This window comes from Pleurodeles waltl, chromosome 6 (genome assembly GCF_031143425.1).
Source record: "Pleurodeles waltl isolate 20211129_DDA chromosome 6, aPleWal1.hap1.20221129, whole genome shotgun sequence".
In the NCBI taxonomy this organism is placed as follows: Eukaryota; Metazoa; Chordata; class Amphibia; order Caudata; family Salamandridae; genus Pleurodeles; species Pleurodeles waltl.
In genome coordinates, this window is record NC_090445.1 from 1,114,299,556 (window position 1) to 1,114,319,091 (window position 19,536).

Sequence of the window (19,536 nt, forward strand, 5' to 3'; positions counted from 1 at the left end):
AACTGATTCAGCAAAAAAGCAGGCTCAGCCCTTGAGCGCCTCAAAGACAGCAGGGCTGCTGTGCGCCCCTTAGGTCTCTTGGCCTTAAAATGTCAGTTCCACTAGCAGTTTTGTCCCCTCTATCTAACACCGACAAAGGCCCATTTGGCCAGCCAAACAGACCAAACAGCTTTTCCATGGCTGTGGCAATGGCACCCACAAACTGCTTGGGGAGCATGGACAGTGAGCTGCCTATTCTCCTGCTGCCCCCCAGCCTCTCCAAAACCTCTTTAGTGGCTCCTTCCAGACACACAGCCACCTTGTTCAGAAGCAGACTCCGTCATTTACTCCCAAGGTGGAAGACAAATCACTTTAGAGATGAAGGTCCTGAAAATTTGTCTGGCGGACTGTACCCTTTAGTGTCTTTCCACTCCATCACACCTTCCATCACTTTCTGCACTGCTGTAGGTGGACCTTCTGTCCATTTTATGGTGGGAAAATCTGGTCCTTCTAGCTAAAGGAGCCATACTGAGGGTGTCAGCATCAGAAGTGGGAACTGGCTGTTAGTTCTGCTACTTTTTGGTGCTGAAGAAGGAATGTAGGCCATCTTCCTATTTTAGGCCACCACCTTCTCAATGCCTTTCTGAGGAATAACAAAATCAAGATACTCATCCCAGCCCAAGTCCTGTCTGCCCTCAACCCTGGAGATTGGATGGTAACATTGTAACTGCAGAACGCTTATTTTCACATCCCAGTCCTGTAGGCCTGCATGCACTACCAATGTGCCAAGGGCAATTTCAGTTTGCTGTGCTCCCCTTTGGTCTCACCAAGTCCGATGAGGGGCTCAAGGAAGTGATGAATGTTGTAGAAGCACATCTTCGGAGGTTCGGGGTACCAGTTTGCCCCTACCTCCCTGACTGGCCTTTGAAGGCAGGCTTACCCCAGTCAGTTGTTACCTTCCTACAGACTACGACAAGCCCCTTGACATCCATAAGTTAATTGTCAACATGCCGAAGTCACACCTGACTCCTTCACAGACACACCCTTTCATCTAAACTATTTTGGACACAGTGCAGTTTTGTCTTCTTCCCCCGAAATTGAGTGTCCAGGACATTTGCTCTATGATCCTGATGTTTTAACCCCTGCCCTGGATCTCAGCGAGTATGACATTGAGGCTACAGGGACTGATGGCTTCCTGCAACCTGCTAGTCAAATATGCCAGGTGGCTTATGCAGGCTCTTCAGTGGACTCTGAAGTCCTACTGGGCATAGCATTAGGAGGATCTCTCTTACTATGTCCAGATTAAGGAGGAGAATGCAAAACACCTGCATTGGTGGCTACCGGGTCATAAATGGGTCAGCGGAAGTCCTTTCTCCCTTACCCATCCAGAGCGAAAAGAGATGATTAATACATCGCTTCTGGGTTGTGGTGGTCATCTGGAATACGTGGAGATGAGAGGCATCTTGTCTCTGCTGGCGGCCCAGCTCCATATCAGTCTTCTGGAGTTGCTGGCCATTTGCTTGGTGCCAAAAGCCTTTTTGCCATCCATCAGAGGGCTACTGGTGCAGGAGCTCCCCTTATAGTCACACATACATCAAAGCGGTCCAAGGAGAGGACGATATAGGCGCACGGCGAGCGTCCCCTTTGATGTATGTGTGACTATAAGGGGACACTCCCCCTCCTGGATACCAGAGGCTAGCAGCCTCTATGAAAAGGGCCGCCTCAAGGTAATTCCTTGGGTAAGGTAGACCTTTTATTTCACACTCTGACTTTCACATAGAGTAATTTCCTCCAACGTGAGACGTAGGGATCCTAGCCCCTGACGAATGCCCGAGACCTTCATTGGCTCACTTCTGAGGGCAGAAACATGTTGGCTATTAGTTAGGTGACCCTGTGAGTCCTTGTCCTCACAGAGGTGTCCCAACCCCCGTTTTAACTACACCAGTCAGATACCACTATTAAATTTGTTACTCCTCACAGGTGTCTGCTTAGGTGTTTTTAATTTTTTCAGTAGATTAGCTGGATCCCGATCTTTCCAGAAACAAGTTTATTTACGCACTCCCTCCTGTTCTTTTAACAGTGAGGTTGAGTCCGCCCAGGTGGCACTGTCCTACCTGGGTGGGTCTAGGTGGTCAAATGATGAAGCATGACACTATATAGTGTGTGAGACCACCTAGTCCGTAAAAGCAATTTCCTCCCCCCGCTGTTCCTCCCCGCGCATGCACTCTGCAGTTACCTACTGACATTTCACTGACATTACCCTTCCAAATAGGAACACATACAACCCAGGGCTACGCTGATATCCGCGACGCCCTCTTTAAGAGAACCCCGTACTTTCTTGTGTATTTTGAGGAGATTATGGTACACAGAACTTCTGGGCATGAGGTTCGGTCCTCAGATCAGGCTGCCGCTTCAGGATGCCCTTCCGTCGCAGCAGCATGGCAGGGTCATGCTCCCAGGCCTACGCAGTATTCATTTCCATGCTGTAAGATTGAACAGCAGTAGTTGATCTAATTCGACCTTCCACCCAAAGTAGTTGATGTTGTTCTGATGGCCAGATGTCCCTCCACGAAATCTGAATATGTCTACTTTTGGGACACGTTTGTGGCTTGTTGCGGTACTTGGCAGATTGACCCACTTCAAGCCAAATCTTCTAAAGTATTGCTTTTTGTTTTGTCTTTAGCTCAAAATGGACTTGCGTTGGCCACAGTTAAAGATTATTTGATGGCTCGTCCTGCTTTTTGGCATTTGCCAGACTAGCCCTGTTTATTTCAGTCACCTGTAGTGATGCGTCTTTTTTTAAAGGGTTGCAGCATGTGTTTCATTTTGCCTCAATGGGACCTAAAGTTAGTCCTCCCAGTCTTAAAGTGTACCCTCTTTGAGCATTTGCACATCTGTTGATTGTGGCTACTCACTCTGAAGACAGTTTTCTTTCCTCGTTATAACATTGGCATGGCAGGTGAATGAGCTTTGAGCCCTCTCTGTCAACCTGCCATAGACAATGTTATTTCCAGACAGGCTGGTATTGAGGACCGAGCCTACTTCCTCTTGAGAGAAATATACTGTCTTTCCTGTTAGGCAAACATTACCCTCTTGGCTTTCTTCGCGCAATCTCATCCCTCTGTGAAGGCAGAGAGTATACATCGGCTGGATCCCAATAGAGCTCTTGGCTTCTATATTGATCGTACCAGAGGACGTTGTGTGGACGATCAGCTTTTTGCTGAATTTGCTTGAACAATAAATGGCAGAGCAGTGCAGAAGAGGACCATTACTCACTTGAACAATCTCTGCATCAAAATCTTCTTTGCACTAGTCAAGAAGCAGTCTCTGGAAGGCCAGGTGGCTCAGTATACCAGAGCTTGGGCTACTACCACTGTGTTGCCATGCGGTGTGCCTGATTTGGGCATTTGCCATGCTGCAACATTGACATTGCAACACATGTTCACAAAACACTACTGTCTGGACAGCAGGTCTAAGGAGAAGAGTATTTTTGGTCTGAAACTGTTCACAGACTCCCCACCTGAGAGGTACTACTTTGGTATTTATTCAGAAGGTAAGAAATCTGAAGTCAGAAGTATCAATCAGAAGAACAAATTACTTACCTTCGGTAATCCACTTTCAGGTAGATACTCAATCTAACTACAGATTGTTCACCGACTGGAAGTGGCTGTCTCGCCAGGGCATTTCTCCGGTCATGAACAACCTGGTGGGATCCCTAAATGCCTGGGTGGATGGACTCAGTCACCGAACCCTAGCAGATCACAAATGGCAGTTACACCCTGAGATGGCACAGGGCGTACTCCAGTAAGGGGAGAACTTTGGCCTGATCTTTCACCATTGATGAGAACACACAATGTCTGGATTTTTGGACATTAGCGTTCCGAAGAAGACTCCCTCAAGGAGACTTATTCTGCCTAGAGTGGAGATAGAGAATCCAGTGTGACTTCCTGAATTTCTACCCCCCTTTGCTCGAGTTCTCAAGAAGATCAAGACCGACCAGAGGCACTGGGCACAGAGGGTGTAGAATACAGAATTTCTGGACATGTGCATCTGTCTTAAGAACAAGTTGCCGCCTTGTGAGGATCTACTGTTCCACTCTGCACCTACATACATGGAGATTGAATTGCTGCAGCCTGTCGTCTATGATCTTCTCTAAGTTATCGATGTTATTCTGGCAGCCAGGAAACCATCCAGGAAATTGATATATGCTGGGTGTGGCACCCGTTAGATTGCCCTGCTTCTAACTAAGCTGTCTGAAGTGGTGTTTATTTTGTCGTAGGGCAAGCAAAGACTTGCTTTTGCACTTTTAACGGGTATTTATCAGCTCTTCATTTTTATGAGGTTCCCTGATCAAAAATCTTTGTTTAAAACACTGTTGTGATGAGATTTATTGAAGGTTTGCTATCTGTTTCTCTCAAAGCCATTTATGATGCCACAGTGGGACCTGAATGTGTTTCTCATTTTTCTATTGTGCACTCTATTTGAGCCAATGCACAGTTGTCCACTACATCTCTTGACCCTGAGAACTCCTAACAGAACATACTTTTCAGACATACTGATGTTGAGTACTCTAGCTGCATTTTTGCCAAATGTAGTAACACCTTTCTATGTTGGGTAGACTATCACCCTTATAACGTTCTTTGCCCCTCCTCATGCGTCGAAAAAGGTGGAGAGAGACTATCATTTGGGCCCACAAGAGAGCCCTCCGTTTCTGCATTGATCGTACCATGGACCATTGGGTGGACGATCAATTCTTTCTCAGCAGAAAAAGGGCAAGGCAGTGCAGAAAAGAACCATGTCTGGTGCATTGTCTTCTGTATTAAAATCTGCTAGGCACTAACTAAGAAACAGACATCTAAAGGGTTGAAGGCTTATTCCATTCGATCCCTGGCTGCTACCACTGCACTGGCACGCCGAAAGCCTGTCTTGTATATATTTGATAATAATGCCACCTGGGCATCAGTGCACACGTTCATGAAGCACTATAACTTTGATAATCCTGTCCATCAAGAAGGACATTTTGACCGTCTGGTCGTGCAGGTTTTTTTGGTCTGAGCCCTTCCACAGAACACCCACCAGGGGAAGTACTGCTTTGGTATCTATTCACAAAGAGAGGAATCTGCAAGGATAAGTAACCATCAGAAGAACAAGTTATTTACCTTCCGTAGCACTCTTTCTCATGTATACACTATCAAACCACAGATCCTTCATCGACCTTTCCTCCGCCCTGTTCTGTGGAATAGACTCTTTTGCCATCTAAAACGGTTGCAGTCTAGAGATCTGCGCACACAAGCCAATTTGTTGATGTGCTCCTCACCCATGGTGTGAACAAACCTTCAAAACCAGCTGACGTCAGTATGCCTGGGTGGTGATTACATGCGGCCCCAATTGTCATTTACAAAAAAGGAAGAATGTTGAAGCAAAGCCATCCAGCGCCACCTACTGGTGCTCAGGTGTATAGCTTTTAATTCCCCAGTACAGTCTGATGCCTTGGGGGAAAATATTCACAAGATGCAGTTAGAGGTAGTGCCTACCAGAACGAGCGTTACTGAAGGTAAGATAACTTATTCTTCACTGTCGCATCACTATTCTTAAGCCACTCACAGCTTTTCCTTTTATTTTTAAGTGACTCCACTGATGAGCGAGAACCCAACACAACAGAAAAAGAGGAACCTTCGGAAAAAAATGAAAAGACAGAGACATCGTACAGTCGGGAGAGCACAAGGTATGAAAGCCATCCACCTCAATCTACATTTCTAACTGTCAGAGAACCAGGTATAAGCAAATGTCACCATACTGTATAGGTCACACCCGTGTACTCTGTTTTTCCTAGTCTTGTAGGAGCTGGGAGGACTGTGGGTTTGGGATCAGGCCAGGCACTAGATATGTTAAACAAATGCACATGCTTAGCTATTAGTAGGTTGATATTTAACTACAGTTGATTTCTATATCACCTGTAAACAATAGCGTACCATCCAGATGGTAGGAAACACTCTTACCACTGGGCACACAGAAAGCTACAAGGTAAGAGAGAACTATCTCTCTCGCTCTCTGTGCTCTTTGATGTCTGTGCTTGCATTCTTTGACCTCCTATCCTTTGATCTCTCTGCCCTTTCTGGCCCTTGATTTTGGTACCTTCCTTGTCCATCTTCTTCGCGGCCTTCCTGGCTCCTGTTCTTGGCGCACTTCCTGGCCAGTGCTTTTAGTGCTGTTCCTGGATGCCAGTTTTGGCACCTTTCCTGACCCCTGCTCTTAGCACACTTCCAGGCCCCTGCTCTTGGCGCCCTTCCAGGCCCCTGCTCTTGGCGCCCTTTCCTAACGTCCTTTCTGGCCCCTGCTCCTAAATGGTATTCTAAGGTTGTCTTACTGTGGTTCTCCAAACTGGGCCAAGTTTAACCTTTTCCACACATGACTCAGTCTAGTGAGCAGTTGCAGCCTTCTGTAAGGCGGTGTGTAATGCAGGTGCTCAGACCTCAATTGTCAAACAGCAGACACAATAACATAATGTTTAGGCCAATACTTATCTATGAACAGAAAGTACTTTAACTTAAAGCAGAACTAAAAACTTTACCTTTTAGTTAAAACTATGTACAAAGTTGTCAACTAAGTTGCATGAAAATAATGAGGCACAACACACCCTTCCTCCAGTGTCCTCTCCCAGTACACCCCACCCCCGTTTGTTTCTGACAAGTTTTCTGTACCACCTCTACAGTCCCCAACACCCTTACATGTCAAATGTGCAACTCACTTTACACCATAATGGCAAAGTCTTTGGGCCTGTGGCAGACTCATCTGCATGTGTTTTAGTCTGAGGTCCCCGGTGTGGGCTATGCCCTCTGTTTTACCAGCATGCTTCTGAAGCAGTGCAGGCAACATAGCGGGAGCAAATCACACAGTAGCAACTCCTATCCCCTTTAGGCCTTGCCACCAGCTTTGCTCAGGGCGACAGTTGCAGCGGCAATTGGTGTGCCTGCATTTCAGTACCATCCTTGGCAGCATTCACCCTCCTGTCCCACTGTGGCAGATGGTAGTTTTGGTCTCCCATCCCAATCCAGTCCTTCATGATTGTGTCATCTGCTAGTTGCAGCCATGTGTTGATTGAGGATTCTCGCTTATAGACCAATACAACTTTTCCTCACTGCGTCAGCACCAGCACCACTTCGGCAACCTCCCAAGTGACCCAAGTAGTTTTTCAGGCACCATCTTGTTGCAGCTCAAAAGGAAACTGAGAAGAGCGACTAGGAAGGCAGGAGGACCCCTTAAGGAAACTGGTAAATCCTGGCTTTGCACTCTGGATAAGTCAGATTTCTTGTGGTGCTCCTCTTGTTGGCAACACACTAGGCTTCTCCTCCTGGACAGTCTTTCCTGCAGACCAGGCACATACCTTCACACTCAACAGGTGTGCAGACTTCTAGGCACTTGAGCAATACCCTCAGCTCTTCCAGCAGAAATTTCTGGGAGAGTGGTTGACAGGGAGAAGTCTGTCCTGGTTTACATTGCAGCTGTTGGAGTACTCTGAATGCTACATTTCTTGGTCAAGAAGAACTTGGGACTGGAACTGACTGGCATGGGGAACAACTCACACTGCTATCAACCTCAACTCCAGGGCTCTCAGTTGTGTCCTATCATAAACCATCATCCACACCTTGCACTCATTCAGACACTCAGTGACAACTAAGTTCACAGTATGTACAATACAAGAGTTGTATGTTGTGTGAGGAAAAAGTAAAGAAACACAACCTCCAGAAAAAGGAAATATTTTTGTGAAATGCATGATGAAGTAAAACGTGCAATGAAAACATCATTGACAAAGTTTACATTAAGGGTTTTTTACAGTTGTAGTGTCTCAATGCCGGGTTGAGCTAGCTGGGCTGGGAGTGGGCAGTGTACAGCTCAACCAAGCAAGTGGCAAGTTCGGATGGTAAGGGCCCTGTCTCCTAGCGACAATGAGGCGAGAGTGTGGAAGGGCCACCAAGGCACCCCATGTTGGTAAGTATTATATTGCCAACCAGACAGGTGAAGTGTGACGTGGGAGAGAAGGGGATAAAACAACGGAACAGATGTTGGGCCCATATGCAAGCTCACCAGGATGGAGGACAGTGAGCATGATTGAGCAGAGGATGAGATATTGCATCGTCGGGTCTGCCAGATCAAGTAGTTGCATGGGTGTTAAATAGGAGGAGAAATGAATAGTACAGGCTGACACGGTACGCCACAATAGAGGAGAGAACCTGATTATATCTAGGGAGAGCCCGAATCGGCAGTAAGGGATGGGACACAGTGCGGATGATGGGAGAGGGGGGATCCAGGACTTCAGGGTCATGACATGGAAGAGGGGCCATAAAAGAAAGGACAGAAACTGGGGGGCAACATGCGGGGGTGAGAGGGTACACAGGACATATAAAATTGGGATAAAGAGTGACGTCCATGAGGAAGCGCCATGGGCTGGCAGAGAGGGGGACAATATGAGCAGGGGTATGTGCACGTGTATGTGACTGGAGGAGGAGGGGAGAGACACGGGGATGAGGGGAGAGGGGGAGCAGAGGGGCAAGCAGTAACTCCTGGGGAGGATATTCTTTGGGCATCTACTCCCTTTCGAAGAAAAGGCACCCAGGTCTCTAGGAATATGTCATGTTAATGACTTGTTCAAACGGCGCTGTTAGATACATGGCCAGGAGCCATTCATCGTGCGAGGGAGGTGCAGAGGAGTTCCAGCGACTGAGTATGCAGAGTGTGGCCGTGGCAAGTGTGATGTGCCGAAGACGGGTCTGGGGACGTTTCAAGTCCAGGGCGTCGGTGGAGTCATGAAGAAAAATAAGGGGACAAGGGAGCGGAGTCGGTAAAGGTAGAGTTTCCCGCAACGTACGCCCAACCGCTTCCCAGTAGGGCGTGATGGAGGGTAATCACATTGGATATGTAGAAGGTCACAACAGGGGTGCAGGCAGCACCAGAGGCGTGCGTGATGTAAAAGACCCACCGTCTGTAGCCTTGTAGGAGGCTGGCCTGGTTTGTGGTGGGTACCTTGGGTGCTTACACCAGGTCCTGTTATCCCGTATTAGTGAAATTTAGTAGTGTTCTAGCAGCTTAGGCTGATAGAGGTAGCTATAGCAGAGCAGCTTAGGCTGAACTAGGAGACATGCAAGGCTCCTGCAATACCGCTTATAGTTACACAGTACTTATACACAAGTAAAGACAATACTCAGTGTTACCAAAAATAAAGGTAGTTTATTTGGGTGACACAAAGCCCAAAATAACTTAGAGGCAATACTCCTTCTGGAGGTAAGTATTATACACAATATATATACAAGACACTAAATAAGGTAAGTAATTAGACATAGGATAGTGCCAATAATAGGAAATGCTATAGAATGCAATGGGCAAAATAGGTCTAGGAGCAACACAAACCATCTACTAAGAAAGTGGAATGCAAATCACGAATTCCCCCCTAGACAAGTGTAGTGTGTACTAAATCGCTGGGAGAGTAAGAATACTGTAAAGGTAAGTAAATTACACCACCCCAGAGCCTAGGAAAGTAGAAATAAAGTACTGCAAGTTTCCTTAGGACACACTACAAGTCGTGATTAGAGTTATTGCAAGAACCAAGCAAGACTGCAAACAACAAATGGTGGATTCCTGGACCTGAAGACCTGCAAAGGAAGGAGACCAGGTCCAGAAGTCGGAAGAAGTTCCAGGAAGGACAGGAGCCCCTGCCAACCTAGAAGAGGGTGCAAAAGAAGAGTCCCCGGTTGGACGAAGACTGCAGGAATGCACCCAAGGAAGATGTCAGCGGGTTCCTGCGTGATGCTCTGGATGTCCCACAAAGAGATTTTGGATGCAGGCGAGTTTTGGTGCTGGATTCGTCCAACAAGCCTTGGTTCCGGCAAAGTCGCGTTTTGCATCAAAATGGTGCTGTCTGGACCCAGGAGGGACCTGGGATCCTCAACTCTACGTGAGGAGTAAGAGGGGGCTCTCAGCACTTCAGAGAGCCCTCAGTCGACCCGACAGCACCCACTGGAGTCCCAGGACATGGGGACAAAGGAGGTGCAAAATGCGGTTGGTGCAGCACTACAAAGGAAGGTCCCACGCCGTCAGAGGACAACTCAGCTAGTTGAGCATCGCAGGATAGAGTACTGGGGACCTGGGCCAGGCTGTGTACAAATGAATTTTACAAATAGTACACTGAGGCCTCAGGAGGTGAAGAGGATGCAATGCACAGGGGTACTGTCATACTTGGGGAAGGCAAGCTCTTACCTCCTCCAAATTGGGACAGCAGGACCTCAGGACACTGTGTCAAAGGGGTCCACCACCTGTGTTCCAAAGAGCACGCTCGACGCCAGGAGTCCAAGAGAACCGGTCGTCGACTTAGAAGGTGCCATCAAGAGCAGGGAAGTGACTCCGTCACTCCACGGGAGATTTCTTCGGTCCCTCTGGTGCAGGGTGAAGACAGGGAGTCCCCAGAGCTTGCACACCGTGGAAACTGTTGCAGTTGCTGGCTGGAGCTGAAGTTGCAGAGGAAAAGTAGCCCTTCTGGATTCTTTATTCCTGGAGCAGTCTGCCGTCGATTCGACTCAAACCGTAGCAGCTTTGTGTGGGACCCTTTCCCCATTAAAAGTGGGACACAACAAGGCTGTCCGTTATCGCCGTTATTGTTTCTATTGGCTATGGAACTGCTGGCTGCTGAGATTCACAATACCCTGACGACACATTGTGAAATACCCTTCCGGGTGGCATCTCCACCATGTATGTGGATGACATCCTCCTCACACTCACGGATCTTCCACAATCCATCCTGAGCCTGTGACACGTCCTTGACGCCTTTGCTCCTCTTACAGGGTATAAGGTATAAGGTGAACCAGGAAAAGAGTGAGGCACTACCTCTGTCTCATATCACCACTAAGGCAGCCATAGCAGATTTGCCAGTCCACTGGATGTCCTCCTGCCTTAAGTATCTGGGGATATAGCTCAATAGAGGACAGGCCCACATGATTACAGATAACCTTGATCACCCCCACTCATGCGTACTCAGCTGGATTTCACCAAATGGTCCTAGTTGGGCCTCTCCCTGTAGGGGAGGGTTCAGTTGTCCATATGGTGACACTACCCCACTTCATGAACGTCTAAGGTACGCTTCCCCTGTTGGTCCCACTTTCTTTATTACGCTCCATCGAGAGGATTATTTGTTCATTTGTCTGGGGGTCCTCTCGACCTTGCCTGACCACAGCCAAACTACTGGCCCACCGTTTTAGTGGTGGCCTCGGTCTGCTTACAGTAGAAATTTACACATTATCATTACAACTTTCACAGCTTTCCTTTAGGCTCCCTGGAACAAGTGACCCACCGCAATGGGTATGCACGGAACAAACCTTACTACATTGCCCCCACGGGTTAACCTCATTCTACGGGGGGGCGGGAAAACTGACACACTACCTGTCAATCATATAGTACAAGCAATAGTGAAATCCTGGAGGCGTACTCACACTTTGCTTGGAGTGCATGCCCACTAACACGATCATGCCTCCTAATGGGGTAAAATCAAGCTGCGGATTGGGGGGAGGTGATGCTAGATTAGAGTTTGGCTCAGCGGCGATCAGCCATCTGGGTGAGGCTACAGCCGACAGTGACCAGAAACCTTTAGCCATGCTCTGCGACAAAGGGGATTTCCCCTCGCAACAAGTCTGGAGATATATCCAACTGCGGCACTGCCTTACTCACAGCTTAGAGCCCCATCCTAGGTCCCTACAGTCCTCGTCGACTGTCTCTTATCTTTGAACCTGGGGCCACTCTCGAGGGGTAATGTCAGGTCTCTATGCCCTTATGATTCACAGACTCTATTCCCAACCTCTTCTCCACAATGTCCGCCTCCCCTGGCAATTAAAGTTGCAGGTGGACATAGATGAGGGAGAATGGGCTGACCTCTTGGAAGCCCAGGACTGACGGGCGCAAGAAGTGCGGGTGATATCCTATCTTTTTAAGATGCTTCATAACGGCTACTGAATGCCAGTCAGGCATGTAGGAAAGTACCATCTTTCTTGACATGTTACCCCCATTTTTACCTGTCAGTATGTTTTTGCCTTTCTCACTGGGATCCTGCTGGTCAGGACCCCAGTGCTCATCATTTATGTGTGTGTTGTCAGTAGTGCTTGACTGTGTCACTGAGGCTCGGCTAACCAGAATCTCAGTGCTTATGCTCTCTCTGCTTTTAAATTTGTCACTGTAGGCTAGTGACTTCATTTACCAATTTCAATTGGCACGCTGGACCCCCCTTATAAGTTCTTAGTATATGGTACCTAGGTACCCAAGGCATTGGGGTTCCAGGAGATCCTTATGGGCTGCAGCCTTTCTTTTGTCACCCATAAGGAGCTCAGACAAACCCTTCCACAGGCCTGCCATTGCAACCTACGTGAAATAGTGCACACACTATTTCACAGCCATTTTCACTGCACTTAAGTAACTTATAAGTCACCTATGTGTCTAACCTTAATTTACTGAAGGCTAGGTGCAAAGTTACTAATCTATTTTTTGGAATATCAATCATACCAATCCAGCTTTAGTAAACACAGCAGTAAGGTGAAAACACTAATCGGCTCCTAAGTCAGCAGCTCCTGCAAGGGAAAGTAAGACACTCGATTTTGCTTGAGAAATAATGTATGGCATACCATCAACTCGTGTAAACAACAACAGCAACAGCACCGCTGAGGGATCAGAGAAAGAATGTAATTCTTTGGCAGATTTGCCAAAACATGAAGGCTCTGTGGTCTTCAGCCGGGTTATATTAGCACTTCAGCGAACTCAGCAGAACTCATCACCACAGAATACTTCCATAGCATCTCTCAGATAAAAACTTTGTGATTAATGTCATCATCACCAAAACCTGAAGCACAGCTTAAAATAACCTACCTTCCTTTCTCATAAACAACTTTCTTGGACAGCATACATAGGAAGAGATGCTTCATGTGCCAAATGAGGCAGAGACCCTGAAGGCAATTGGACTGGAGGAGAAAAAGACGTTTTTTAAGTAATGTGGGCTCAGGGAATGTAATGTTTTCCTAAAGACAAGATCTGAGATGGCCCTTGAAGACAGAACAACAGAAACCTCAGTGCGAGGAGGAAAAATAGACACAAAAATGTATCCTTTGGAGGAGAGTCTAATCTATTCACAAGACATACTGGGATTTGTAGGAAAGCCTCAATCACACTGCTTGTCAAGTTGCCTCTCTCATAGGAACCATGTCATTCTACGTATATATTGTCCAAAATTCAAAGCTGTCTGAGACCAGTGTCTGGAGGATCAGTGTTTTCAGAAGCGAGACAAATGGGAGTACCATTTAACCTCGATGATGCAAGCAATATAATCATTGATGCTAAGGTGCAGCAATTAGAATCTCTTAAAAAGCAGGATGCTTCCAGGAGCAAACTTAAAGCAAATCATGGTGCATGATGACACACTGTCCAGGTGGAAAGCCCAACTCTAATGCCTGAAAATACAAGGTCTTTGGACAACAAACGAAACGTCTTCCCACATTGGTCTATTAGACATGAAAGCAGTTCACTTTGCCCTCAAGGTTTTTCTAACCTTGCTCGAATCAAAAAACATAATTCTGACATGCATTATAACAAGCAAAGGCGAACAAGATCAAACCAATTGTCCTTTCAAGCTTAAACTATGTGGGTCTGGGCTTTGGCCAGAAAGATGACAGTGACAGCAAGACTTATCCGAGGAAACAAAAACCAAGAAGCATAATTTCCCAGTCGACATTATAGGGAAAATCACAAAATGGTTATGAATCACTGAGTCAAAGGAAACCTTTCATGAGAATAGGGATTCCCAGCATTAGATTTATTCAACACAGCAAGAAACAACAAGAGTTTCATACAAGGAACCAGACTGGAACCCAGAGAGCAATGCCCATTTGATAAGATGGTCAAAACCACCTGTCCTCCAATACCACAAATTGCTATAATGATTGTCAAACTACCAAATGTAAGCCCAAAATGATCCTAATAGCACCAGACTAGCCGAGGAAAAGGTGGTACCCACACCTCCAGGGTCTTTCAGAATACCCCTATCTCCAAGACAAAATCCACTGGCCAAATTTTAAGACCAGGTTTATCAGAATCTGCTTTTCTTTAATTTGGTCAGACGGAATGGACATGTGAACCTTCCTCAAGAATGCGTGTTTGTACTTAGAAAAGTAAAGAGCCTAAAAAGGGAAGAGATTCTATATATTGTACCACAGCCAGGGCCTCAATTTGATTACATGCCTTGAAAAAATCCCCCTTCCTTACTTGATGTATCTAGCCAAATCTAAATTACCATTTCTGTCTGTAAAGGTCCTCAGGCTTGCTATAAGAGCACATATTAAATTGCTGCATCTGTATCTCTGTGGACATGTGCCCCCTAAATGGCAATACCATGTGAAAGACGCAGCCTCTCAGTTACATGACTGATTCACCTCCTCAGTGCCCAGAAGGTTTCAAATTTAGATCTGAACGAGGGCTATCACCCGCTTGAGCTTGCAGAGAATGACCATTATATCACTCCATTTGCGACCCATTTGGGTCTGTTTCACGAAAACTGCTTAAAGCTGAACTCCAAGATGACTGAAATCATGATCTTGGGTAAGAGCACATCACTGTTAGACTCCACCTGGTGGCCAGCAGAGCTAGAACCGACACCCACCCCCACGCCAAAAACCTCAGATTATCATCAACTGCAAGCTCAACCTGACCACCCAAGTCAATGCTGTCACCTCCTCATGCTTCCTTACCCTGAACATGCTGAGAAAGATTTGCAAATGGATCCTGATTCGCAGCTGGAAAACCATGATGTAAGCCCTTGTCACCAGCAAGCTGGACTAAGGGAGCACCCTCTATGCCAGAATCCACAAAAAAACTCACCAGAAAGCTGCAGACCATTCAGAACTCAGCAGCCAAAATCACCTTCAACCTCCCACGATGCATTCGCATCACCCCACACTTAAAAAAGCTCCACAGGCCCATTCACAAATGAGCACAATTCAAACTCCTCACCCACACTTTCATGGCACTACAGAACACTGGCCCAGCATGACTGAACAGTTCCATCTGCTTTCACAAACTGTCCAAACACCTCAGATCATCCGTATTCCTACTTGCACAAATCCCATGCATACAGAAAAACAGATCCAGTGGTCAAGTTGTCTCCTACATTGCTCCTAAAGCTTGAACGACCTGCTGCACTACACATAAGAGCACCCTTCTCAATTTTTGAATCCTGCAAGAAGCAGAAGACCTGCTTTTACAGACCCACTAGGTCTTAGGTTTGGCTAGGTTCACACCTGTTCAACGCCAGTAGACCGTTCCGGGTGATAGGGTGCTCTACAAATCTGCTTAACACTACCAGTGTTTCAACTTTAGCATCTTTTTTAATGGTACATTTTTCCGAGAAGAAGTTTGTCATACATAGTATTGCAAACTAGTTGAAATAAAATGGTGACATAGTTGTTTTGGAAGATATCTGAAGCACACCTCGGACTTCATTACAGTATGTTGAGTGCTACAAGCTGCACACACTTCAACTAGGGCAGCTGTCTTTTTCATTAAACTTCATTGAAATTCTTCATCCACATGTTGTTGAAGCAAGGAATGCGCCCTGGCCCTAAAAAAATGGCTCCACTGGTTTTGGCACCTGTGCCTAAAACGATTCCCACCCTCATCATTCCTGGGCATAGTGAGCTACTTTGATTATTTCTTCTTCGAAGTCGCCATGTGCAACGCATCCTTGAGAGAGACCTTTGATTAACCATTGGATTGTCAGTCTGCTTTCAACGTGATTTGCATCAGACTGCAGCTGTTGAGAACTTGAAATGCTATAATTGTTCCTGGAATGATTATAGATGTCAGGTTGGTGGATCTGGGAGCTATTCTGGTATAAAGGAAACCATTGCTGGAGACCTACACCAAATAATAGCGTATATCAGTTTAAGTCCCAACAAGTTGGAAAAAGCATGTCTGCGAGTTGAAAAAGACCTGTCATTTTGGCATAGGAATATTTAATCTTTTCATGAATGGAAAAATATTTGCAGTTGGATCACTGAGATAATCTTAAGGTCTTGCAATCCTAAAATAAAAATTCCCCTTATAGTAGAGAGGTTAACTGGTTAACGACATAATAAGAAAGTTAGAGGTCTTTATTTGCAGGACTAAAAGTTCAAAGCAACAGACCCAACAAAGCCAAGCATCCTGCCGTCTTTTTGTGTCTGGGTCCCCAATTGTAGGTGGTTAGAGCATGCCATCTATGACTGAAGAATGCCTTCAACATACAGTCAAACAGGCCAAACACTGAGCCCACAGCACAAAATAATGGAAAACCACGCTCATTGTGAACTAGCAGAGAAGAGAGTTAGAGCGTGCTCACAAGCAGCACAAACAGTCTCTTGAAAAACCTCACACTAGACGCTGCTGGTGAATCGAGCGAACATTCACACGAAGGTGGAGCGAAAGGGGGTGAGAGGAAAGAGGCCCCCAAGAGTAGCCCAGGGACCCTTCCAACACCCGCCGTGCCGCCATTCAACACCAGCTACTCTAACGTCAGCATCAGTGCTGGCATTAGCCCCAGGCCCCGCACCAGCACTTGTGCTAGAAGAGAGAGGGGTGAGTGGTGGTTGGCAGTCAGGGGGCAAGTAGCCCCAGGGGAGCGTCCTGCAGCAGTTTTGGTAGAAACAACCAGCCACATTACGCATAACCAGTTGGAGGCCAGAAGCGGCAAGCCTGGCAAGAAATTCTGCAGGCAGCAGTGGTTAGACTGGAGAGAGCAGTGGAGGAGATTGTGAAGGCTCAGAAGGAGTAGAAACCAGCAATCCCAGAGGGGGCGTAAGGAGTCAGCAAGTAGGCAGCAAGAGAGACACTACTGCTGCTGCTGTAAGGCAGTAAGGCAAGGGCAACACAAGGGCAGAAGCGTGTGTGGAAGGATTAGGTCCGGCCTTAGTGGTTTGACCCCCAGGTTCGAGGAAGTGTCCCAACTAGGTTTGGGTGCAGATTGCGGCCCAGGGTGTGCTCACACCCATATTGTACTGCACTGTACTGTACTGTACCGCCAGAACCATCCCTGCCACCCCATCCTCCACTGTCCCTGCTCCAAGCGGCATACCATCTCCTCGACTAACCCCGTTCACATCTGAACACTTTCAAACAGTGTGTACAAACTTTGCAATCTACTTGAGTCCCTGGGAGTGCTCGTGCCCCTGGCGATTGTGGATTTTTTGTCAGTGAGGTCAGCCCTGATACACTTAAGCGGCATGGCCAGGATGTCAATAAAGTATTAAAGCATCATCAAAGCACCAAGGCATCAGGATTAGTACTTCTAGTAACTCACAATAGCAAATTTCACATTTAACTTCAAGTTTTTCAACTTTCAATTGTTTTAACCCTCAAAGCGAAGTAAAACGTAGTGGCCAGTGACAAAAATATCAAGGGTCACAAGAAGCAAAAAGCACAATACGCTGCTGCATATCCCAAAGCAACAAACAGCTGTTTTAAGTAAAGCCAATGAGAAACCCTATGAGTGTCTGGATAATTCAGGGATATTGTGGACAAAGCTGCCCTGACAGTTGCCACCTCAAAATTGCTCATTGACTTCTCAAATGTTACATTCAATCCTGCCAGTGTTTCCATCAATGAAGTCGAGGATGTAATGAGTAGAAGATATAGTAAAAGATACTGAGATAACAGCCACGCAGGAGGTACTGGAGACATACAAACTTATATTCACAGGTCCTCTCCCGTTTAGGGGACCAATTATGGTCCCTAATGAGCTGGCTGCCCAGTCACTATCCCGTGTATTATTACCAGCCTATCTCGATTTGCATTATGGCAGAACAAAGTCCGTACCGATGGCACCAGAACAGCAAGTAGTTTTCTAATGCCCTCCTTTGAAACAAAATCCCCAACTGCTTTACAACTGCCCTGGGCCCTGAGCAACCGTCACTAAGCCCTCTGTTGAAGGCAAGCACTGACCCTTCCTCTCTTGAGCCTAAACGTACTGACTGCCAGGTCTTAAGAGCCAGAAGAAGTGAGTAATCATACCCCAGTAAGCACCTGGAAATTATGTAAGAAAATCCCAGCAGAGACAGTGGCGGTGTGAAGACCTCGGAATCTGGGGTAGGCTGGCTCCCATCTGCACAACAGGGTGCACAGGGCATGCGCCATTTTACAATTAAAACCAACATCCACAACGAAAGTAATTCAGGGGAAAGTAAAAGCTAGAAGTCAGTAGTTACACCAAGCACTAGTCCTCCTGTAAAGTCCGGGACAATCAAGAGTGGAACATTTGGGTACAGTAGACAAGTCCCACAAACTACTCCTACCAGCCTTCACAAGTCAGTTGTTTCTGTCAGCAGTGGGGAGTCCGACTGCACGTTCCAGCTGAACATGGAAGTCCTGGGCCTTGTGGATACATATCATGCGCTGTATGGCTGTAATAGTTCCCACTGTAATAGCTTTGTAGAATCAGCATCCGAGGACTGCCAGCTGCCTCGGCCTAGGGATGCTGATGTTGCTGTTTTTATTCCTACGGAATATTATTCAGAGCAACTGATTCTTGCCATAAAGCACACTATGTGCAGAACTCTGGATCTCATGGCAAATAATTTAACAGCACAGAGCCTGAAGCTGGACGACCAAACGAAAGTTCTTAGTGAGATGTCATCTAGTAAAACAACAGTTGATTCCCATATGTAAGTAATGGAGTCTGCAGTGTTAGAATCCCTCAAGAACAGTGCATTTTCAAGTGAAATAAAAATGTGTTCAAAGATCGTTGCCAAGCTTACAGAACTACCAGAGGTTATTAACTCTAACCTTGTAGACTGTAAACAAACAGCAGGCGGAGGCACTTCTCGAGCCTGCTGAGAAGCCACAACTTATCTAGGAGACATGCAAAGCTTATGGAATACCACTATAGTCACATAGCACTCACACACATGAAAGAACCACACAGTGTTACAAAAATAAAAGTGCTTTAGTATGGTAAAACAAATACTAAAATACTGTACAGGCAATAAACTAACTGGAGGTAAGTAAACACACTATTATATACACATTAGCAATCAGGAAATAGAATAGAAAGCAGTAGGCATTGGTAAAAGCAATAGCAAACAGTAAGGGTCCTGGGGGGGACCAAACCATATACTAAAAAAGTGGAATGTGAAAGGCAGTCCCCACCCACAGAAGTGGAATCAGTAGAGAGGAGCTCGAGGAAGTAGGAACTCCAAGAAGTAAGTACCAGGGTGTCCCCCAGCGACCAGGAGAGAAGAGGTAAGTACCTGGTTTTCCCCAAAACCAACAGGAGGACTTTGGAAAAGGACTGTGCAAGACCCAGATAAGACTGGAAGAAACCAAAGGTGAATCCTGACAGAAGAGGACCTGCAAAGGAAGGGGACCAAGTCCAGTTCGAGTTGAAGTGTCCTGCTGTGGCAGGAACCACTACCTACCCACCCTTCTGTGGATGCAGACCCTAGTTGACAGTGGAAGATGAAAGTCAGCAATGCAGCACATGAGCCGAAGAGAAGTTCCAGGAGTGAT

The 19,536-nt window shown here is 46.6% G+C and overlaps 1 protein-coding gene across 2 annotated transcripts in view; it reads left to right on the top strand.

Annotated features, from left to right (window-relative positions):
- DNAJC16 (DnaJ heat shock protein family (Hsp40) member C16) overlaps window positions 1–19,536 on the top strand; it is a 332,457-nt gene that overhangs the window by 264,022 nt on the left and 48,899 nt on the right. For both annotated transcript variants that reach the window (XM_069240270.1, XM_069240271.1), the window contains exon 13: window positions 5,606–5,704. In XM_069240270.1, the coding sequence (XP_069096371.1) occupies window positions 5,606–5,704 (99 nt within the window). The remainder of the gene's footprint in view (window positions 1–5,605; window positions 5,705–19,536) is intronic.